The sequence below is a fragment of the Salvelinus alpinus genome, chromosome 34 (genome assembly GCF_045679555.1).
Source record: "Salvelinus alpinus chromosome 34, SLU_Salpinus.1, whole genome shotgun sequence".
NCBI classification, from domain to species: Eukaryota; Metazoa; Chordata; class Actinopteri; order Salmoniformes; family Salmonidae; genus Salvelinus; species Salvelinus alpinus.
In genome coordinates, this window is record NC_092119.1 from 520,189 (window position 1) to 546,838 (window position 26,650).

At 42.3% G+C, this 26,650-nt stretch overlaps 1 protein-coding gene and 1 long non-coding RNA gene across 3 annotated transcripts in view; both read right to left on the bottom strand.

The window, feature by feature from the left end:
- The window catches only part of slc39a8 (solute carrier family 39 member 8), a 49,904-nt gene extending 35,476 nt beyond the window's left edge, over nucleotides 1-14,428 (bottom strand). The window contains exon 1 of one of the 2 annotated variants that reach the window (XM_071382204.1): nucleotides 13,813-14,428. In XM_071382204.1, coding sequence (XP_071238305.1) covers nucleotides 13,813-14,040 — 228 coding nt within the window. In that variant the 5' untranslated portion in view covers nucleotides 14,041-14,428. The remainder of the gene's footprint in view (nucleotides 1-13,812) is intronic. The other variant, XM_071382205.1, reaches the window with a different exon arrangement.
- Nucleotides 14,429-15,170: 742 nt separating this feature from the next.
- On the bottom strand, nucleotides 15,171-20,560 carry LOC139563826 (uncharacterized). The gene is made up of 2 exons (XR_011672651.1): nucleotides 20,126-20,560; nucleotides 15,171-15,805 (listed from the first exon to the last, which is right to left on the bottom strand). It is a non-coding gene; the product is annotated as an uncharacterized lncRNA (long non-coding RNA).
- Nucleotides 20,561-26,650: the final 6,090 nt, after the last annotated feature.

The window sequence follows — 26,650 nt, forward strand, 5'->3', positions numbered from 1 at the left end:
GTCACACTACTACCTAGTCACACCACTAGTACCATATAATACCTAGTCACACCATTACCCTAGTCACACCACTACTACCAGATAATACCTAGTCACACCACTAGTACCATATAATACCTAGTCACACCACTAGTACCAGATAATACCTAGTCACACCACTAGTACCATATAATACCTAGTCACACCACTAGTACCATATAATACCTAGTCACACCACTAGTACCATATAATACCTAGTCACACCACTAGTACCAAATAATACCTAGTCACACCACTACCTAGTCAGACTACTACCTAGTCACACCACTAGTACCATATAATACCTAGTCACATAACTAGTACCATATAATACCTAGTCACACCACTAGTACCAGATAATACCTAGTCAGACTACTACCTAGTCACACCACTAGTACCATATAATACCTAGTCACACCACTAGTACCATATAATACCTAGTCACACCACTAGTACCATATAATACCTAGTCACACCACTAGTACAATATAATACCTAGTCACACCACTAGTACCATAAAATACCTAGTCACACCACTAGTACCATATAATACCTAGTCACACCATTACCCTAGTCACACCACTACTACCAGATAATAGCTAGTCACACCACTATCCTAGTCACACCACTAGTACCATATAATACCTAGTCACACCACTAGTACCATATAATACCTAGTCACACCATTACCCTAGTCACACCACTACTACCAGATAATAGCTAGTCACACCACTAGTACCAAATAATACCTAGTCACACCACTAGTACCAAAAAATACCTAGTCACACCACTAGTACCATATAATACCTAGTCACACCACTACCTAGTCACACCACTTGTACCAGATACTACCTAGTCACACCACTAGTACCATATAATACCTAGTCACACCACTACCTAGTCACACCACTAATACCATATAATACCTAGTCACACCACTAGTACCATATAATACCTAGTCACACCACTAGTACCATATAATACCTAGTCACACCACTTTTACCATATAATTCCTAGTCACACCACTAGTACCATATAATACCTAGTCACACCACTAGTACCATATAATACCTAGTCACACCACTAGTACCAAATAATACCTAGTCACACTACTACCTAGTCACACCACTAGTACCATATAATACCTAGTCACACTACTAACCATATAATACCTAGTCACACCACTAGTACCATATAATACCTAGTCACACTACTACCTAGTCACACCACTAGTACCATATAATACCTAGTCACACCACTAGTACCATATAATACCTAGTCACACCACTAGTACCATATAATACCTAGTCACACCACTACCTAGTCACACCACTAGTACCATATACTACCTAGTCACACCACTAGTACCATATAATACCTAGTCACACCACTACCTAGTCACACCACTAGTACCATATAATACCTAGTCACACCACTAGTACCATATAATACCTAGTCACACCACTAGTACCATATAATATCTAGTCACACCACTAGTACCATATAATACCTAGTCACACCACTTTTACCATATAATTCCTAGTCACACCACTAGTACCATATAATACCTAGTCACACCACTAGTACCATATAATACCTAGTCACACCACTAGTACCAGATAATACCTAGTCAGACTACTACCTAGTCACACCACTAGTACCATATAATACCTAGTCACACCACTAGTACCATATAATACCTAGTCACACCACTAGTACCATATAATACCTAGTCACACCACTAGTACAATATAATACCTAGTCACACCACTAGTACCATAAAATACCTAGTCACACCACTAGTACCATATAATACCTAGTCACACCATTACCCTAGTCACACCACTACTACCAGATAATAGCTAGTCACACCACTATCCTAGTCACACCACTAGTACCATATAATACCTAGTCACACCACTAGTACCATATAATACCTAGTCACACCACTACTACCAGATAATAGCTAGTCACACCACTAGTACCATATAATACCTAGTCACACTACTACCTAGTCACACCACTAGTACCATATAATACCTAGTCACACCACTTGTACCATATAATTCCTAGTCACACCACTAGAACTATATAATACCTAGTCACACCACTAGTACCATATAATACCTAGTCACACTACTACCTAGTCACACCACTAGTACCATATAATACCTAGTCACACCACTAGTACCATATAATACCTAGTCACACCACTAGTACCATATAATACCTAGTCACACTACTACCTAGTCACACCACTAGTACCATATAATACCTAGTCACACCACTTGTACCATATAATACCTACTCACACCACTAGTACCATATAATACCTAGTCAAACCACTACTACCAGATAATTCCTAGTCACACCACTAGTACCATATAATACCTAGTCACACCACTAGTACCATATAATACCTAGTCACACTACTACCTAGTCACACCACTAGCACCAGATACTACCTAGTCACACCACTAGTACCATATAATACCTACTCACACCACTAGTACCATATAATACCTAGTCAAACCACTACTACCAGATAATTCCTAGTCACACCACTAGTACCATATAATACCTAGTCACACCACTTGTACCATATAATTCCTAGTCACACCACTAGAACTATATAATACCTAGTCACACCACTAGTACCATATAATACCTAGTCACACTACTACCTAGTCACACCACTAGTACCATATAATACCTAGTCACACCACTAGTACCATATAATACCTAGTCACACCACTAGTACCATATAATACCTAGTCACACTACTACCTAGTCACACCACTAGTACCATATAATATCTAGTCACACCACTAGTACCATAAAATACCTAGTCACACCACTAGTACCATATAATACCTAGTCACACCATTACCCTAGTCACACCACTAGTACCATATAATACCTAGTCACACCACTAGTACCATATAATACCTAGTCACACCACTAGTACCAAATAATACCTAGTCACACCACTACCTAGTCAGACTACTACCTAGTCACACCACTAGTACCATATAATACCTAGTCACATAACTAGTACCATATAATACCTAGTCACACCACTAGTACCAGATAATACCTAGTCAGACTACTACCTAGTCACACCACTAGTACCATATAATACCTAGTCACACCACTAGTACCATATAATACCTAGTCACACCACTAGTACAATATAATACCTAGTCACACCACTAGTACCATAAAATACCTAGTCACACCACTAGTACCATATAATACCTAGTCACACCATTACCCTAGTCACACCACTACTACCAGATAATAGCTAGTCACACCACTATCCTAGTCACACCACTAGTACCATATAATACCTAGTCACACCACTAGTACCATATAATACCTAGTCACACCATTACCCTAGTCACACCACTACTACCAGATAATAGCTAGTCACACCACTAGTACCAAATAATACCTAGTCACACCACTAGTACCAAAACATACCTAGTCACACCACTAGTACCATATAATACCTAGTCACACCACTACCTAGTCACACCACTTGTACCAGATACTACCTAGTCACACCACTAGTACCATATAATACCTAGTCACACCACTACCTAGTCACACCACTAATACCATATAATACCTAGTCACACCACTAGTACCATATAATACCTAGTCACACCACTAGTACCATATAATATCTAGTCACACCACTAGTACCATATAATACCTAGTCACACCACTTTTACCATATAATTCCTAGTCACACCACTAGTACCATATAATACCTAGTCACACCACTAGTACCATATAATACCTAGTCACACCACTAGTACCATATAATACCTAGTCACACTACTACCTAGTCACACCACTAGTACCATATAATACCTAGTCACACCACTAGTACCATATAATACCTAGTCACACCACTAGTACCATATAATACCTAGTCACACCACTAGTACCATATAATACCTAGTCACACCAATAGTACCATATACTACCTAGTCACACCACTACCTAGTCACACCACTAGTACCATATAATACCTAGTCACACCACTAGTACCAGATAATACCTAGTCACACCACTAGTACCATATAATACCTAGTCACACCACTAGTACCAGATAATACCTAGTCACACCACTAGTACCATATAATACCTAGTCACACCACTAGTACCATATAATACCTAGTCACACCACTAGTACCATATAATACCTAGTCACACCACTAGTACCAAATAATACCTAGTCACACCACTACCTAGTCAGACTACTACCTAGTCACACCACTAGTACCATATAATACCTAGTCACATAACTAGTACCATATAATACCTAGTCACACCACTAGTACCAGATAATACCTAGTCAGACTACTACCTAGTCACACCACTAGTACCATATAATACCTAGTCACACCACTAGTACCATATAATACCTAGTCACACCACTAGTACAATATAATACCTAGTCACACCACTAGTACCATAAAATACCTAGTCACACCACTAGTACCATATAATACCTAGTCACACCATTACCCTAGTCACACCACTACTACCAGATAATAGCTAGTCACACCACTATCCTAGTCACACCACTAGTACCATATAATACCTAGTCACACCACTAGTACCATATAATACCTAGTCACACCATTACCCTAGTCACACCACTACTACCAGATAATAGCTAGTCACACCACTAGTACCAAATAATACCTAGTCACACCACTAGTACCAAAAAATACCTAGTCACACCACTAGTACCATATAATACCTAGTCACACCACTACCTAGTCACACCACTTGTACCAGATACTACCTAGTCACACCACTAGTACCATATAATACCTAGTCACACCACTACCTAGTCACACCACTAATACCATATAATACCTAGTCACACCACTAGTACCATATAATACCTAGTCACACCACTAGTACCATATAATATCTAGTCACACCACTAGTACCATATAATACCTAGTCACACCACTTTTACCATATAATTCCTAGTCACACCACTAGTACCATATAATACCTAGTCACACCACTAGTACCATATAATACCTAGTCACACCACTAGTACCATATAATACCTAGTCACACTACTACCTAGTCACACCACTAGTACCATATAATACCTAGTCACACCACTAGTACCATATAATACCTAGTCACACCACTAGTACCATATAATACCTAGTCACACCACTACCTAGTCACACCACTTGTACCAGATACTACCTAGTCACACCACTAGTACCATATAATACCTAGTCACACCACTACCTAGTCACACCACTAATACCATATAATACCTAGTCACACCACTAGTACCATATAATACCTAGTCACACCACTAGTACCATATAATATCTAGTCACACCACTAGTACCATATAATACCTAGTCACACCACTTTTACCATATAATTCCTAGTCACACCACTAGTACCATATAATACCTAGTCACACCACTAGTACCATATAATACCTAGTCACACCACTAGTACCATATAATACCTAGTCACACTACTACCTAGTCACACCACTAGTACCATATAATACCTAGTCACACCATTACCCTAGTCACACCACTACTACCAGATAATACCTAGTCACACCACTAGTACCATATAATACCTAGTCACACCACTAGTACCAGATAATACCTAGTCACACCACTAGTACCATATAATACCTAGTCACACCACTAGTACCATATAATACCTAGTCACACCACTAGTACCATATAATACCTAGTCACACCACTAGTACCAAATAATACCTAGTCACACCACTACCTAGTCAGACTACTACCTAGTCACACCACTAGTACCATATAATACCTAGTCACATAACTAGTACCATATAATACCTAGTCACACCACTAGTACCAGATAATACCTAGTCAGACTACTACCTAGTCACACCACTAGTACCATATAATACCTAGTCACACCACTAGTACCATATAATACCTAGTCACACCACTAGTACCATATAATACCTAGTCACACCACTAGTACAATATAATACCTAGTCACACCACTAGTACCATAAAATACCTAGTCACACCACTAGTACCATATAATACCTAGTCACACCATTACCCTAGTCACACCACTACTACCAGATAATAGCTAGTCACACCACTATCCTAGTCACACCACTAGTACCATATAATACCTAGTCACACCACTAGTACCATATAATACCTAGTCACACCATTACCCTAGTCACACCACTACTACCAGATAATAGCTAGTCACACCACTAGTACCAAATAATACCTAGTCACACCACTAGTACCAAAAAATACCTAGTCACACCACTAGTACCATATAATACCTAGTCACACCACTACCTAGTCACACCACTTGTACCAGATACTACCTAGTCACACCACTAGTACCATATAATACCTAGTCACACCACTACCTAGTCACACCACTAATACCATATAATACCTAGTCACACCACTAGTACCATATAATACCTAGTCACACCACTAGTACCATATAATACCTAGTCACACCACTTTTACCATATAATTCCTAGTCACACCACTAGTACCATATAATACCTAGTCACACCACTAGTACCATATAATACCTAGTCACACCACTAGTACCAAATAATACCTAGTCACACTACTACCTAGTCACACCACTAGTACCATATAATACCTAGTCACACCACTAGTACCATATAATACCTAGTCACACCACTAGTACCATATAATACCTAGTCACACTACTACCTAGTCACACCACTAGTACCATATAATACCTAGTCACACCACTAGTACCATATAATACCTAGTCACACCACTAGTACCATATAATACCTAGTCACACCACTACCTAGTCACACCACTTGTACCAGATACTACCTAGTCACACCACTAGTACCATATAATACCTAGTCACACCACTACCTAGTCACACCACTAATACCATATAATACCTAGTCACACCACTAGTACCATATAATACCTAGTCACACCACTAGTACCATATAATATCTAGTCACACCACTAGTACCATATAATACCTAGTCACACCACTTTTACCATATAATTCCTAGTCACACCACTAGTACCATATAATACCTAGTCACACCACTAGTACCATATAATACCTAGTCACACCACTAGTACCATATAATACCTAGTCACACTACTACCTAGTCACACCACTAGTACCATATAATACCTAGTCACACCACTACTACCAGATAATACCTAGTCACACCACTAGTACCATATAATACCTAGTCACACCACTAGTACCAGATAATACCTAGTCACACCACTAGTACCATATAATACCTAGTCACACCACTAGTACCATATAATACCTAGTCACACCACTAGTACCATATAATACCTAGTCACACCACTAGTACCAAATAATACCTAGTCACACCACTACCTAGTCAGACTACTACCTAGTCACACCACTAGTACCATATAATACCTAGTCACATAACTAGTACCATATAATACCTAGTCACACCACTAGTACCAGATAATACCTAGTCAGACTACTACCTAGTCACACCACTAGTACCATATAATACCTAGTCACACCACTAGTACCATATAATACCTAGTCACACCACTAGTACCATATAATACCTAGTCACACCACTAGTACAATATAATACCTAGTCACACCACTAGTACCATAAAATACCTAGTCACACCACTAGTACCATATAATACCTAGTCACACCACTTACCCTAGTCACACCACTACTACCAGATAATAGCTAGTCACACCACTATCCTAGTCACACCACTAGTACCATATAATACCTAGTCACACCACTAGTACCATATAATACCTAGTCACACCACTACTACCAGATAATAGCTAGTCACACCACTAGTACCAAATAATACCTAGTCACACCACTAGTACCAAAAAATACCTAGTCACACCACTAGTACCATATAATACCTAGTCACACCACTACCTAGTCACACCACTAGTACCAGATACTACCTAGTCACACCACTAGTACCATATAATACCTAGTCACACCACTACCTAGTCACACCACTAGTACCATATAATACCTAGTCACACCACTAGTACCATATAATACCTAGTCACACCACTAGTACCATATAATACCTAGTCACACCACTTTTACCATATAATTCCTAGTCACACCACTAGTACCATATAATACCTAGTCACACCACTAGTACCATATAATACCTAGTCACACCACTACTACACTACTACCTAGTCACACCACTAGTACCATATAATACCTAGTCACACCACTAGTACCATATAATACCTAGTCACACCACTAGTACCATATAATACCTAGTCACACCACTACCTAGTCACACCACTAGTACCAGATACTACCTAGTCACACCACTAGTACCATATAATACCTAGTCACACCACTACCTAGTCACACCACTAATACCATATAATACCTAGTCACACCACTAGTACCATATAATACCTAGTCACACCACTTTTACCATATAATTCCTAGTCACACCACTAGTACCATATAATACCTAGTCACACCACTAGTACCATATAATACCTAGTCACACCACTAGTACCATATAATACCTAGTCACACTACTACCTAGTCACACCACTAGTACCATATAATACCTAGTCACACCACTAGTACCATATAATACCTAGTCACACCACTAGTACCATATAATACCTAGTCACACCACTAGTACCATATAATACCTAGTCACACCAATAGTACCATATAATACCTAGTCACACCACTACCTAGTCACACCACTAGTACCATATAATACCTAGTCACACCACTAGTACCATATAATACCTAGTCACACCACTAGTACCATATAATACCTAGTCACACCACTAGTACCAGATAATACCTAGTCACACCACTAGTACCATATAATACCTAGTCACACCACTAGTACCATATAATACCTAGTCACACCACTAGTACCATATAATACCTAGTCACACCACTAGTACCAAATAATACCTAGTCACACCACTACCTAGTCAGACTACTACCTAGTCACACCACTAGTACCATATAATACCTAGTCACATAACTAGTACCATATAATACCTAGTCACACCACTAGTACCAGATAATACCTAGTCAGACTACTACCTAGTCACACCACTAGTACCATATAATACCTAGTCACACCACTAGTACCATATAATACCTAGTCACACCACTAGTACAATATAATACCTAGTCACACCACTAGTACCATATAATACCTAGTCACACCACTAGTACCATATAATACCTAGTCACACCACTAGTACCATAAAATACCTAGTCACACCACTAGTACCATATAATACCTAGTCACACCATTACCCTAGTCACACCACTACTACCAGATAATAGCTAGTCACACCACTATCCTAGTCACACCACTAGTACCATATAATACCTAGTCACACCACTAGTACCATATAATACCTAGTCACACCATTACCCTAGTCACACCACTACTACCAGATAATAGCTAGTCACACCACTAGTACCAAATAATACCTAGTCACACCACTAGTACCAAAAAATACCTAGTCACACCACTAGTACCATATAATACCTAGTCACACCACTACCTAGTCACACCACTTGTACCAGATACTACCTAGTCACACCACTAGTACCATATAATACCTAGTCACACCACTACCTAGTCACACCACTAATACCATATAATACCTAGTCACACCACTAGTACCATATAATACCTAGTCACACCACTAGTACCATATAATACCTAGTCACACCACTAGTACCATATAATACCTAGTCACACCACTTTTACCATATAATTCCTAGTCACACCACTAGTACCATATAATACCTAGTCACACCACTAGTACCATATAATACCTAGTCACACCACTAGTACCATATAATACCTAGTCACACCACTAGTACCATATAATATCTAGTCACACCACTAGTACCATATAATACCTAGTCACACCACTAGTACCATATAATACCTAGTCACACCACTAGTACCATATAATACCTAGTCACACCACTAGTACCATATAATACCTAGTCACACCACTAGTACCATATAATACCTAGTCACACCACTACCTAGTCACACCACTAGTACCATATAATACCTAGTCACACCACTAGTACCATATAATACCTAGTCACACCACTAGTACCATATAATACCTAGTCACACCACTAGTACCATATAATACCTAGTCACACCACTAGTACCATATAATACCTAGTCACACCACTAGTACCATATAATACCTAGTCACACCACTAGTACCATATAATACCTAGTCACACCACTACCTAGTCACACCACTAGTACCATATAATACCTAGTCACACCACTAGTACCAGATAATACCTAGTCACACCACTAGTACCATATAATACCTAGTCACACCACTAGTACCAGATAATACCTAGTCACACCACTAGTACCATATAATACCTAGTCACACCACTAGTACCATATAATACCTAGTCAAACCACTACTACCAGATAATAGCTAGTCACACCACTAGTACCAGATAATACCTAGTCACACCACTAGTACCAAATAATCCCTAGTCACACCACTAGTACCAAATAATACCTAGTCACACCACTAGTACCAGATAATAGCTAGTCACACCACTAGTACCAGATAATACCTAGTCACACCACTAGTACCATATAATACCTATTCACACCACTACCTAGTCACACCACTAGTACCAGATAATACCTAGTCACACCACTAGTACCATATAATACCTAGTCACACCACTAGTACCATATAATACCTAGTCACACCACTAGTACCATATAATACCTAGTCACACCACTAGTACCAGATAATACCTAGTCACACCACTAGTACCATATAATACCTAGTCACACCACTAGTACCATATAATACCTAGTCACACTACTACCTAGTCACACCACTAGTACCATATAATACCTAGTCACACCACTAGTACCATATAATACCTAGTCACACCACTAGTACCATATAATACCTAGTCACACCACTACCTAGTCACACCACTAGTACCAGATAATACCTAGTCACACCACTAGTACCATATAATACCTAGTCACACCACTAGTACCAGATAATACCTAGTCACACCACTAGTACCATATAATACCTAGTCACACCACTAGTACCAGATAATACCTAGTCACACCACTAGTACCAGATAATACCTAATCACAAATTGTAAGTATATAGTAACAAATTGTATTCTTAAAGGTAAGTACAAGTAAGAACCAGCTTATTACTGTGAATACAGTCATGCCAGGCTGTTTCAAAGTAATTCCCAAGAAACATCAATGAACATACATGGTCATTTATCATTTATTACCACGTAATTACCCATAAATACCTTTAAGTCATCTTCTCGTCTAACCCACGTGTGTCTGTAGTAACAAGGCTGTAAAATGAGCCGGTGTCCTTTTCCACATTGATAATAGTGTAGTTATTTGTAAGTGTAACCGATGTGAAATGGCTAGCTAGTTAGCGGTGGTGCGCGCTAATAGCGTTTCAATCGGTGACGTCACTCGCTTTGAGTGGCTTCTGTGGAGCGATGGGTAACGATGCTTCGTGGGTGACTGTTGTTGATGTGTGCAGAGGGTCCCTGGTTCGCGCCCGGGTCGGGGCGAGGGGACGGACTAAAGTTAAACTGTTACATAAGGTACCACTGGATTGGATGACTCCTTCCCATAAAGACAACATAAACATGTATATATTTTTTACTCATAAAAAGCTGTTTATTTTAGTCCATTCAAACAGACCACATTTCAAAGAAAACAAGCACTCAGATCAGGTGTGGCCAATTAGCCAACACACCTGAACACACTTAACAAGATAGAAGATAGAGAGAGTTTTTTTTAAAGCTGAGAAAAGGAATGTACCGTATACTTTTTTTTAAATAACATTCTTAGAACGTTCTTTGAACGTTACTAAATGTTTTCTTGTGTTTTTTTATGGAACGTTTTCTTAATGTTCTGAGAACATGATTTTAAATAGAACCAATGAGGAAACCTGTAGGAAGTATTTAAATTCCTGTAGGAAGTATTTAAATTCCCACAGAATACAGTTGTTTCTTAACGTTCTCTGAACTATTTGAAAACATTCCCAATGTCAAACCAGTTATAGAACATTCATATAACATTACCAAACATTAAATTAAATGTAACTTTTAGGAAACGTTCTGTTAAAGTAATGAAATACCAAGAAAATAACATTATTTTGTCAAGTTCCTTAAATGTGCTGAGAATGTTCCAAAGCCAAGCAACTATCCTGCACCGTTCCCAGAACGTTGTGGGAAGGTTGTATGCAAAACAACCATAGGACAACCACGCTCTGACCAAGCTCTTAGAACCATATGGTTCTCAGAATGCATACTATGACATGCTTCAGCATGCTATTGCAATCTGGTGCCCAACTGCACAGTCGATGATGTGGTACGCAACCATTGGTTGATGCATGCAACGTCCGAGCAGTAGAACGCAACCAATAATTGTGGTGCTGCTGCTTGCAACGTCATCTCGCTGAGTCTACCTTTAAATTAAAGTCAATCTCAATGTGACCCGCAGATTCTGAAGCTTGAAAACCCCATTAGGAAAAAAAAGGTTGAAAACCCCATAAAAATGTCACCCAATATTTAGAGTGAAACTAACTGAACATAATTAATGATGTTTTTTATTTTATTTTATTTTAAAGTCAAAGAGTCCCTGTATAGTTTATTTTTTCAAACTGGTTTGTTAATTATTTTATTTTAGTTGACTAAATTGTTTTTTTTAATGATCATTTTGTTTTTTAGTTTCAGTTTACTATAAAAACCTTGGTTTGAATAGACTAAAATGTTAGCTCCATCTTGGAAGCTAGCAGTGGTAATAAAAGTCTAATTGAAACATTTGGTGAAAGTTTTAAAGACAATTTTTCATTCTCATAATTTAAATTTTTCTCCCTGGAAAACTTTCAAGGAACCAGAGTAAAACGTTCTCAGAACATCATATCAAATCAAATCAAATGTATTTATATAGCCCTTCGTACATCAGCTGATATCTCAAAGTGCTGTACAGAAACCCAGCCTAAAACCCCAAACAGCAAGCAATGCAGACGTAGAAGGTGTAGAACATCCCTGTAACCTACAAATAAATGTTTCCAGAAAAGGCCACATTTTCACTTCAGTTCTCAGAATGTTGGGAAAAAAAGTTCAGTTTTACCGGTCAAGAAACTTATGGCTTCGTTCCCAGAACCAATGGGAAACCAAAATTGTACGTTCCAACAACTTCCAAGGAATCAAATGGTTACTAGGTTACTATTGCATAATAAAAACGTACTATCTCATTATTATGACTTACTATCTCAATAGGCTTCCATAAAAATTAATTGCATTACATTGTGCTGAATAAGTAATTACTGAACATTGTATTTTTCAACAGTGGTCTTAAAATAATGTTTTTAAAAACGTATTTCAATTTTTTTTCTATTGATACCTTCTCGCATTTGCTTATAAGCACCATAACAATCGACACTGATTCAAATGTAATATCTTTGAATGAGTTTATCCACCTTGACATTTTTTGAAATGCAGGCTTTTATTTTCAAGGTTTCCTCATTACCATAGGAAAGTGACGTCATCGTTAGGACTGCTAGCGGAATAGTAGTGAATAAGTAGATCAATACATTATTCAGGAAAATAAAAAACAGTGTTTTGGGAGGAAAGTTGTTAAACGGCCTGAAATATATGGCGCACTGTACCTCAGAATTGATAAGTGGGTTTTCCTCATCCACAATAAAAGCCGGTCTTCTGGTTGATATTAGCAGCAGAAAGTGTTCAAGGTGTGCTGTTGAAATAGAGCCATTTTCACCGTAAAACCGCAATATGTCGTCAAGAAAGCCTTGTCCTTTCTTACTGTCCACTTGTACACAATTCGATAACGAGATAAAAAGAAGCGCGCACGTAACTAAAGATCTGAAGTGATACATTGTATCTGGCGAGGACTGAACCTGGAGTTGCGCTGGAGAAAGTTTTGATGCGTCGCTTGCTCTAAAGAGAAAACGTGTAAATACTGCATGGAGTTTTCATGTAAATAAATATGCTACAATCCTACAGTAAAACGGAAGGAACGCTTTTCAGCGGAGCAAAGTGTTCATCGATCCAAAGCTATTTCCTTTAACTTTCCGTTACATGCCCATTATAATAAGGACTGCAATGATAAAGACAGGTCCTGTTGCACATTCGACTCCGTTCGTTATGGGATGTTCACTGAATGAATCCTAGTAGGGCTATGCTATCAGTAGTTGCAGAGATTAGAAAGCGGTCCAGCGGTTCAAAGATCACCTCGGCATGAGCCGGGGGAAGGCGAAAATTGAGGTGACTGTTTCTACGACATTTAGTGGCACAGGGGGCTGTTTCAATGGGTTCTTTGTGACTTTCTCACTTGCCTGGCAACGTGTTCACTGAATTACCGTATTACAACATTAAAATGGCGGATTAAATGGGGATAAATTGAGAGCCCCCGTGAGAAAAACGCACATGCAACAAGGAGTGCATAATTCCTAATAGTAAAATGGACCTTTGCTTCAATAACAGTGTGTTAACATATGTAGTTTGCGGAGCAGGGACACTGAAGACCTTGTGAAATATAAAGGGTACTTCTTGGGTAATGTTTTCTTACTGCCTCCTTGTGGATAGTGGATATCACTTCACGGTATTTATATTTAATGTTGGCTAAACCCAATGACACAGTAACGGTACGTAAAAGCCTCACCCAGAACATTGGATTTATATTCTAGTCTGAAATAGACTAATCTAATCTGAAATAGACTAATCTTGTCTGAAATAGACTAATCTAATCTGAAATAGACTAATCTAGTCTGAAATAGACTAATCTAGTCTGAAATAGACTAATCTAATCTGAAATAGACTAATCTAGTCTGAAATAGACTAATCTAATCTGAAATAGACTAATCTAGTCTGAAATAGACTAATCTAATCTGAAAAATAGACTAATCTAGTCTGAAATAGAGAAATAGACTAATCTAGTCTGAAATAGACTAATCTAGTCTAAAATAGACTAATCTAGTCTGAAATAAACTAATCTAAATGATAGGCGTTTAAAAATGTATCTACATTTACTTTATTATTGAAAATTCCTTATTTACATTGAATCTCACACACAACATTGTCCATCCATATAGCAGAGTAGGAGTGTTCAACTTCCAAGATAAAGCATATCACAGTATTAGTTTAGTTTAGGAATTTCTGGGTGTACTGGGTACTGGGTAGGGGATCAGTATACATCTCTCAAAGTCGTGATAGAGAGGGTTTAGCTGTTGGGTAATGGGTAGGGGATCAGTAAGTATGTCCGAAATGGCACCCAATCCCTATATAGTGCTCTACTTTTGACCAGGGCTCATGGGGCTCTGTTCAAAAGTAGAGCACTATACAGGGTATAGACCACAGGGCACAGAGAGGGCACAGACAGGGGCTAGCTGTTGGATAGGGTCTCTCAGTGTCAGTATACATCTCTGAGGGTAGAGATGGTTAAGGCCTGGGCTAGGTGCTGGGTCCTAGTGAGACCCCAGGGGTCAAAGGTCAGTGTCCTGTTCCCGCCTGCGACCATGAGGAATACGCTGGTGTTGAATCGTCCTGTGTCGTTCACCCACATCCAGCCACAGGAAGGCAGATACACCAGAGAAATGGAGGGTCACGGTGTATCCTCCCACCTCGTCCTGCTGCACCTTTGGCCTGAGAGGAGGAGGACGTTACGTCAGTCATATGCCCTGTCCAGAAACAACCCCTAAATATTAATGACGACTCGGGTCCTTTCCACTCGACAGTCAAAGCGTTTGTTGTACACTTTGTCTCCAGTCGCAGACTTCTCATCTATGGGGCAAAGTTATTTAGGCAGAGCTCCGAGAATTCTCTCTGAACACTCTGCTTCCGTGAACGCTTTTTCTCGCTGCATGTAGTGCTGAACGGTTCTGTCCCCCCCCCCAACACTGCATCCGGGAGAACCATGTTGTACTCGCGCATTCTTTTGTACCGCTGTTCAAAGACAATTATGTAGTCAGCCATTGCAACCAGAAATGTCTCTCATAACTCTGTCAAAGTTTGAATACGCCTCGTAAATACGGTCTTTCTCCTCTTTAATAAGAAACACAAAATCCAGTGCTCTGATCCAGTGGCGAACCATCATTCCACCTGTTTGGGCTTGTTTTACATGTTGTTCTGGGATTAATACGTGTCACATATCAGTTTGAAAACAATGTAAAAAATAAATAAAAAAACTCATTGATTTAATAAAGCCGCATATAAACATGAGCTGTGTTGGAATACCCATACTCACTACATACTTAATTAGTATATACTACATACTATTAGTTAATTCTAGTATACTGTAAGCAAATGGTATCCTTTCAGTTGAGCGTACTAGCGCTTCATTTACATTTACATTTAAGTCATTTAGCAGACGCTCTTATCCAGAGCGACTTACAAATTGGTGCATTCACCTTATGATATCCAGTGGAACAACCACTTTACAATAGTGCATCTAACTCTTTTAAGGGGGAGGGGGGGGTTAGAAGGATTACTTTATCCTATCCTAGGTATTCCTTAAAGAGGTGGGGTTTCAGGTGTCTCCGGAAGGTGGTGATTGACTCCGCTGACCTGGCGTCGTGAGGGAGTTTGTTCCACCGTTGGGGTGCCAGAGCAGCGAACAGTTTTGACTGGGCTGAGCGGGAACTGTACTTCCTCAGAGGTAGAGAGGCGAGCAGGCCAGAGGTGGATGAACGCAGTGCCCTTGTTTGGGTGTAGGGCCTGATCAGAGCCTGAAGGTACGGAGGTGCCGTTCCCCTCACAGCTCCGTAGGCAAGCACCATGGTCTTGTAGCGGATGCGAGCTTCAACTGGAAGCCAGTGGAGAGAGCGGAGGAGCGGGGTGACGTGAGAGAACTTGGGAAGATTGAACACCAGACGGGCTGCGGCGTTCTGGATGAGTTGTAGGGGTTTAATGGCACAGGCAGGGAGCTCAGCCAACAGCGAGTTGCAGTAATCCAGACGGGAGATGACAAGTGCCTGGATTAGGACCTGCGCCGCTTCCTGTGTGAGGCAGGGTCGTACTCTGCGAATGTTGTAGAGCATGAACCTACAGGAACGGGTCACCGCCTTGATGTGAGTTGAGAACGACAGGGTGTTGTCCAGGATCACGCCAAGGTTCTTAGCACTCTGGGAAGAGGACACAATGGAGTTGTCAACCGTGATGGCGAGATCATGGAACGGGCAGTCCTTCCCCGGGAGGAAGAGCAGCTCCGTCTTGCCGAGGTTCAGCTTGAGGTGGTGATCCGTCATCCACACTGATATGTCTGCCAGACATGCAGAGATGCGATTCGCCACCTGGTTATCAGAGGGGGGAAAGGAGAAGATTAATTGTGTGTCGTCTGCATAGCAATGATAGGAGAGACCATGTGAGGATATGACAGAGCCAAGTGACTTGGTGTATAGCGAGAATAGGAGAGGGCCTAGAACAGAGCCCTGGGGGACACCAGTGGTGAGAGCACGTGGTGCGGAGACAGATTCTCGCCACGCCACCTGGTAGGAGCGACCTGTCAGGTAGGACGCAATCCAAGCGTGGGCCGCGCCGGAGATGCCCAGCTCGGAGAGGGTGGAGAGGAGGATCTGATGGTTCACAGTATCAAAGGCAGCCGATAGGTCTAGAAGGATGTGAGCAGAGGAGAGAGAGTTAGCTTTAGCAGTGCGGAGCGCCTCCGTGACACAGAGAAGAGCAGTCTCAGTTGAATGACTAGTCTTGAAACCTGACTGATTTGGATCAAGAAGGTCATTCTGAGAGAGATAGCAGGAGAGCTGGCCAAGGACGGCACGTTCAAGAGTTTTGGAGAGAAAAGAAAGAAGGGATACTGGTCTGTAGTTGTTGACATCGGAGGGATCGAGTGTAGGTTTTTTCAGAAGGGGTGCAACTCTCGCTCTCTTGAAGACGGAAGGGACGTAGCCAGCGGTCAAGGATGAGTTGATGAGCGAGGTGAGGTAAGGGAGAAGGTCTCCGGAAATGGTCTGGAGAAGAGAGGAGGGGATAGGGTCAAGCGGGCAGGTTGTTGGGCGGCCGGCCGTCACAAGACGCGAGATTTCATCTGGAGAGAGAGGGGAGAAAGAGGTCAAAGCACAGGGTAGGGCAGTGTGAGCAGAACCAGCGGTGTCGTTTGACTTAGCAAACGAGGATCGGATGTCGTCGACCTTCTTTTCAAAATGGTTGACGAAGTCATCCGCAGAGAGGGAGGAGGGGGGAGGAGGGGGAGGAGGATTCAGGAGGGAGGAGAAGGTGGCAAAGAGCTTCCTAGGGTTAGAGGCAGATGCTTGGAATTTAGAGTGGTAGAAAGTGGCTTTAGCAGCTGAGACAGAAGAGGAGAATGTAGAGAGGAGGGAGTGAAAGGATGCCAGGTCCGCAGGGAGGCGAGTTTTCCTCCATTTCCGCTCGGCTGCCCGGAGCCCTGTTCTGTGAGCTCGCAATGAGTCGTCGAGCCACGGAGCAGGAGGGGAGGACCGAGCCGGCCTGGAGGATAGGGGACATAGAGAGTCAAAGGATGCAGAAAGGGAGGAGAGGAGGGTTGAGGAGGCAGAATCAGGAGATAGGTTGGAGAAGGTTTGAGCAGAGGGAAGAGATGATAGGATGGAAGAGGAGAGAGTAGCGGGGGAGAGAGAGCGAAGGTTGGGACGGCGCGATACCATCCGAGTAGGGGCAGTGTGGGAAGTGTTGGATGAGAGCGAGAGGGAAAAGGATACAAGGTAGTGGTCGGAGACTTGGAGGGGAGTTGCAATGAGATTAGTGGAAGAACAGCATCTAGTAAAGATGAGGTCAAGCGTATTGCCTGCCTTGTGAGTAGGGGGGGAAGGTGAGAGGGTGAGGTCAAAAGAGGAGAGGAGTGGAAAGAAGGAGGCAGAGAGGAATGAGTCAAAGGTAGACGTGGGGAGGTTAAAGTCACCCAGAACTGTGAGAGGTGAGCCATCCTCAGGAAAGGAACTTATCAGGGCGTCAAGCTCATTGATGAACTCTCCAAGGGAACCTGGAGGGCGATAAATGATAAGGATGTTAAGCTTGAAAGGGCTGGTAACTGTGACAGCATGGAATTCAAAGGAGGCGATAGACAGATGGGTCAGGGGAGAAAGAGAGAATGTCCACTTGGGAGAGATGAGGATCCCAGTGCCACCACCCCGCTGACCAGAAGCTCTCGGGGTGTGCGAGAACACGTGGGCAGACGAGGAGAGAGCAGTAGGAGTAGCAGTGTTATCAGTGGTAATCCATGTTTCCGTCAGTGCCAAGAAGTCGAGGGACTGGAGGGAAGCATAGGCTGAGATGAACTCTGCCTTGTTGGCCGCAGATCGGCAGTTCCAGAGGCTGCCGGAGACCTGGAACTCCACGTGGGTGGTGCGCGCTGGGACCACCAGGTTAGAGTAGCGGCGGCCACGCGGTGTGAAGCGTTTGTATGGTCTGTGCAGAGAGGAGAGAAGAGGGATAGACAGACACATAGTTGACAGGCTACAGAAGAGGCTACGCTAATGCAAAGGAGATTGGAATGACAAGTGGACTACACGTCTCGAATGTTCAGAAAGTTAAGCTTACGTTGCAAAAAATCTTATTGACTAAAATGATATAGTACTGCTGGCTGGTGAAGTAGGCTCGCTAGCAGTGGCTGCGTTGTTGACTTTGCTTCGCCTGTCTATTGGAAGTTGATGCTGTTGCTATGCAACTTCTTGCTAGCTTATTAGCATAACAAATGACTAGCTAGACATTTTATGATTTCGGGTGTGTTCGTAAATTAAATCTGGAGTGCCAGAGTGCTCTCAGAGTGAGCTCTGGGCGTTTGTAAATTCAGAGCGGTGTCAGATTGTGTTTGTAAATTCAGAGCGCACAGTGGACGCTCTGGCCGAGGAGTAGGGTTGATAGGAGAGTTCTGACCTAACAACAGCAGTCAAGAACCAAAGCTAACTGGCTAACGTTGGCTAGCTACTTCCAGACACAAATGAGAGAACACCTCACTCTGACCATTTTACTCACCCTAGCAGAACTGGTTAGGCTGTTTACATGTTATCCAGTGCGTTGGTGACTGTAACTGTGCTGCTGGCAAGAATTTAATTACACTCCTTTTTTGCCATCGTATTACTGACACCGGACATATTCATCGGGTGTTGAGCGTTAGCAAATTTACTCTCAGATGAGAGTGCTCTGAAATCGGAGTAGATAGCCAGAATTAACCATGTCCATTGAGAACGCACATCAACTATACCACTTAGCTAAGAATTACATGAACAATCAAGACAATAAACGTTGGGTAGTTAGTTATATTTAAGTTAATATACTGCCTGGCAAGTTCGATGTATTAGAAACCAGCTAACGTTAAGTAACTAGCTAATATACCGGAACATAGTGCTGTAATGCTACGCGGTTCGTAAGGATAGCGTAGCTAACAAATTGTCAGCTAACATAACGTGTAATGTAACTTATTTGAAAATTCATTACTTTATTACATTGCTCAACATTTTCTTAACATTTGTCACAAAGCAATGAATTTGTATCAGCTCTCGTTGGATTTCGGCTACATATTTTCCCGCCATTTCCTTCAAATCTGAAAACGTTGTGAAGCCACGCCCATTTTCTGAAGAATTGCATTATGGGCCCTAAAAGCACGGAAATAGTGTCCACTGCTTGTATACTTCGTATTTTGGTGAATGTAGTACAACTTCAGGGAACTTTTGGCATACTAACTATATCCATACTATGACCAATACGCATACTACATAACTCAATTTACGTCACAAATAGTGCAGTTAGTATGAGTATTTGAACACAGCTATGGTCTCTTTTTTGCTTTCTTGAGTAAGGCAGCTCCAAAATGCAGGTGTTTCAGCCTAGCTCCGGGCTTTCTGTGGTGGGGCAGCCAGTGGAAAAAATACAGAGCATAGAGGTTGGTAATGTTCTCTATTTGCGCCGTGATTTGGCTCAGTGTTCTGTCACTCATGGGGACACTCCATCACTGCAAAATCTACAGGGAGAGCTCAAAAATTCAAGCCCCTTGGATGCTGCCATAGTTACATTAAAAGTGCCCATTCAAGGAGGCTCAAGGTCATTGGCCACAGATAAAATGATGTCAAATTATATTATATCTACAGTAGCTTTGATTGGAGTGATCATGTCGACATCATACTTTCAAAATTTTAGCTAGCAAGCTAGAAGTCATCATCGTGAATTAACTCGACAATCTACTGGCAAATCCTTTTCAATCCCTGTCATATGAAGAGAAATTACAGACAAAACGTATCGGTGCTCATCGGCCATTGGACATAAACATTACACAAGTTGGAAATGAGTGGTTTGGAAGGAATCAGTCTCTATCTGCAAGCATTGCAAAGCAATCACTAGCCTGCTATTCAGTGGAGTGGGTGTGTGGTCCAAGTTTGAGTTTAAGGGTATTTTTCCAAGTTTAAAAGGATAAACATTTAACATTGTCAATCCTGCATGACTTCTTCCGCACTCAAATCAACTGGAAACTCGGAAGTGGAAAATCTCAGACTTCAGTGAGTTAAAGACAACTGGGAACTCAGGGGGAAAAAAACGAACTCTGACTGGGAAAATACGTTTTGAACGGTTATCCAACTCGGAATTCCAAGTCGGGAACTCTGGCCTCTTTCTAGAGCTCCGACCTGAAGATCACTGACGTCGTCATGATTCAACGTTGTTTTTCCCCGAATTTGATGACAAAAAACTTCCCACCAAGGACCGCCACGCCACCTTCCTTTTTAAGTGAGCACAGGACAACAAGGTGCTTTTTTGCCCAACTGTATCAGGGAAAGCTGTGTGCTTTGCGTACAAAGAGAGCATCGCTGTCTTGAAAGACTACAACTTGTCCCGACACTTCCAGACGAAGCATGCAGAGAAATATAGGAATATGTCTTCTGAGCAGAGGGCAAGCACATCGAAATAGTTGCTTTCTCAGTTGCAAAAGCAGCAAGGACTTTTCACAAATATTCTTACGAGGCTTAACCCCAGACTTTGAAATTACAGAGGAGCTTGTTTCAGTGCAGTCAATGAAGAGCACAACCACAGGGAAAGACTTATTGGAGGTTAATAAGTGTGCGGCAAAGCTGGGACTGAGTTTTGAAAAGTTATCCTCTGTGACCACTGATGGGTGCCCAAACTTGACAGGAAAAAGCATTGGCCTTTTGAAAAGGATACAAGATCAAGCACCTGAGCTGAACCCAGATCGGAAAATGATTTTCCTGCATTGCATTATTCATCAGGAGGTGCTCTGTAAATGTGTTCTGAAAATGAGCCGTGTTGTGGATACAGCCACTAAAGTGGTCAACTTCATAAGAGCATCATCTTTAAACCACAGACAGTTTGTCTCACTGTTGGAAGAGACAGAGTCGGGTCGTGCAGATCTCCCCTACCACACAAACGTGAGATGGCTGAGTTTGGGTTAGGTGCTTTGAAGGGTGTGGGACCTTAACTGCAAGATATAAATGGTTGGCTGATTTTTCCTTCACCGTGGACATCATGGCCCTCATGAATGAACTGAATTCCAAAATACAAGGGAAGGGCCTTTTTGCACATCAGATGTACAGCCTTGTCAAAGCCTTTAAGGGAAAATTACTCCTCCTGACCCGCCAAGTAGAAGCCAACAATCTCACCCACCTTCCAGCACTACTAGTCTGTTCCCTATCAGATGACCAGCGGGAGAAGTATACATCCACCTCCCAACACTACTAGTCTGTTCCCTATCAGATGACCAGCGGGAGAAGTATACATCCACCTCCCAACACTACTAGTCTGTTCCCTATCAGATGACCAGCGGGAGAAGTATACACCCACCTTCCAACACTACTAGTCTGTTCCCTATCAGATGACCAGCGGGAGAAGTATACACCGCTGCTGCTTTGAACAGTGAGTTTCCTCTCCGTTTTGAGGATTTCAAAGTGTTGGAAAATGACATGCTGTTGGTTTCCTCTCCTTTCACCTTCAATGTGGATAACGCTCCCACTGACCTGCAACTTGAGCTTATCCATCTTCAGTCTGATGCAGTGATTAGAGAACTATTCAAAACAATGTCACTGACGAGGTTCTATGCATCTCTCGATGAACAAAACTTTCCAAAGATTAGGAGTCATGTTCAGTACTGTTTGGGTCAACCTATGTATGTGAACAGACATTATCAGTGATGAAATATAAGAAGTCAAGGCTCAGATCATCTCTTACTGACTCTCACCTCTCAGCAATCCTGCTCATAGCGATGTCAGAAACTATACCTGACTTCACTGCTCTAGTCAATGCCCATCAGAGACTTCACTGCTCTAGTCAATGCCCATCAGAGACGTCACTGCTCTAGTCAATGCCCATCAGAGACTTCACTGCTCTAGTCAATGCCCATCAGAGACTTCACTGCTCTAGTCAATGCCCATCAGAGACTTCACTGCTCTAGTCAATGCCCATCAGAGACTTCACTGCTCTAGTCAATGCCCATCAGAGACTTCACTGCTCTAGTCAATGCCCATCAGAGACTTCACTGCTCTAGTCAATGCCCATCAGAGACTTCACTGCTCTAGTCAATGCCCATCAGAGACTTCACTGCTCTAGTCAATGTCCAGAGACTTCACTGCTCTAGTCAATGCCCATCAGAGACTTCACTGCTCTAGTCAATGCCCATCAGAGACTTCACTGCTCTAGTCAATGCCCATCAGAGACTTCACTGCTCTAGTCAATGCCCATCAGAGACTTCACTGCTCTAGTCAATGCCCATCAGAGACTTCACTCCTCTAGTCAATGCCCATCAGAGACTTCACTGCTCTAGTCAATGCCCATCAGAGACTTCACTGATCTAGTCAATGCCCATCAGAGACTTCACTGCTCTAGTCAATGACCATCAGAGACTTCACTGCTCTAGTCAATGCCCATCAGAGACTTCACTGCTCTAGTCAATGCCCATCAGAGACTTCACTGCTCTAGTCAATGTCCAGAGACTTCACTGCTCTAGTCAATGCCCATCAGAGACTTCACTGCTCTAGTCAATGCCCATCAGAGACTTCACTGCTCTAGTCAATGTCCATCAGAGACGTCACTGCTCTAGTCAATGCCCATCAGAGACTTCACTGCTCTAGTCAATGTCCAGAGACTTCACTGCTCTAGTCAATGCCCATCAGAGACTTCACTGCTCTAGTCAATGTCCATCAGAGACTTCACTGCTCTAGTCAATGCCCATCAGAGACTTCACTGCTCTAGTCAATGCCCATCAGAGACTTCACTGCTCTAGTCAATGTCCATCAGAGACTTCACTGCTCTAGTCAATGTCCATCAGAGACTTCACTGCTCTAGTCAATGTCCATCAGAGACTTCACTGCTCTAGTCAATGCCCATCAGAGACTTCACTGCTCTAGTCAATGCCCATCAGAGACTTCACTCCTCTAGTCAATGCCCATCAGAGACTTCACTGCTCTAGTCAATGCCCATCAGAGACTTCACTGATCTAGTCAATGCCCATCAGAGACTTCACTGATCTAGTCAATGCCCATCAGAGACTTCACTGCTCTAGTCAATGACCATCAGAGACTTCACTGCTCTAGTCAATGCCCATCAGAGACTTCACTGCTCTAGTCAATGCCCATCAGAGACTTCACTGCTCTAGTCAATGTCCAGAGACTTCACTGCTCTAGTCAATGCCCATCAGAGACTTCACTGCTCTAGTCAATGCCCATCAGAGACCTCACTGCTCTAGTCAATGTCCATCAGAGACGTCACTGCTCTAGTCAATGCCCATCAGAGACTTCACTGCTCTAGTCAATGTCCAGAGACTTCACTGCTCTAGTCAATGCCCATCAGAGACTTCACTGCTCTAGTCAATGTCCATCAGAGACTTCACTGCTCTAGTCAATGCCCATCAGAGACTTCACTGCTCTAGTCAATGCCCATCAGAGACTTCACTCCTCTAGTCAATGCCCATCAGAGACTTCACTGCTCTAGTCAATGCCCATCAGAGACTTCACTGATCTAGTCAATGCCCATCAGAGACTTCACTGATCTAGTCAATGCCCATCAGAGACTTCACTGCTCTAGTCAATGACCATCAGAGACTTCACTGCTCTAGTCAATGCCCATCAGAGACTTCACTGCTCTAGTCAATGCCCATCAGAGACTTCACTGCTCTAGTCAATGTCCAGAGACTTCACTGCTCTAGTCAATGCCCATCAGAGACTTCACTGCTCTAGTCAATGCCCATCAGAGACCTCACTGCTCTAGTCAATGTCCATCAGAGACGTCACTGCTCTAGTCAATGCCCATCAGAGACTTCACTGCTCTAGTCAATGTCCAGAGACTTCACTGCTCTAGTCAATGCCCATCAGAGACTTCACTGCTCTAGTCAATGTCCATCAGAGACTTCACTGCTCTAGTCAATGTCCATCAGAGACTTCACTGCTCTAGTCAATGCCCATCAGAGACTTCACTGCTCTAGTCAATGCCCATCAGAGACTTCACTGCTCTAGTCAATGTCCATCAGAGACTTCACTGCTCTAGTCAATGCCCATCAGAGACTTCACTGCTCTAGTCAATGTCCATCAGAGACTTCACTGCTCTAGTCAATGTCCATCAGAGACTTCACTGCTCTAGTCAATGTCCATCAGAGACTTCACTGCTCTAGTCAATGCCCATCAGAGACTTCACTGCTCTAGTCAATGCCCATCAGAGACTTCACTCCTCTAGTCAATGCCCATCAGAGACTTCACTGCTCTAGTCAATGCCCATCAGAGACTTCACTGATCTAGTCAATGCCCATCAGAGACTTCACTGATCTAGTCAATGCCCATCAGAGACTTCACTGCTCTAGTCAATGACCATCAGAGACTTCACTGCTCTAGTCAATGCCCATCAGAGACTTCACTGCTCTAGTCAATGCCCATCAGAGACTTCACTGCTCTAGTCAATGTCCAGAGACTTCACTGCTCTAGTCAATGCCCATCAGAGACTTCACTGCTCTAGTCAATGCCCATCAGAGACTTCACTGCTCTAGTCAATGTCCATCAGAGACGTCACTGCTCTAGTCAATGCCCATCAGAGACTTCACTGCTCTAGTCAATGTCCAGAGACTTCACTGCTCTAGTCAATGCCCATCAGAGACTTCACTGCTCTAGTCAATGTCCATCAGAGACTTCACTGCTCTAGTCAATGTCCATCAGAGACTTCACTGCTCTAGTCAATGCCCATCAGAGACTTCACTGCTCTAGTCAATGCCCATCAGAGACTTCACTGCTCTAGTCAATGCCCATCAGAGACTTCACTGCTCTAGTCAATGTCCAGAGACTTCACTGCTCTAGTCAATGCCCATCAGAGACTTCACTGCTCTAGTCAATGCCCATCAGAGACTTCACTGCTCTAGTCAATGTCCATCAGAGACGTCACTGCTCTAGTCAATGCCCATCAGAGACTTCACTGCTCTAGTCAATGTCCAGAGACTTCACTGCTCTAGTCAATGCCCATCAGAGACTTCACTGCTCTAGTCAATGTCCAGAGACTTCACTGCTCTAGTCAATGCCCATC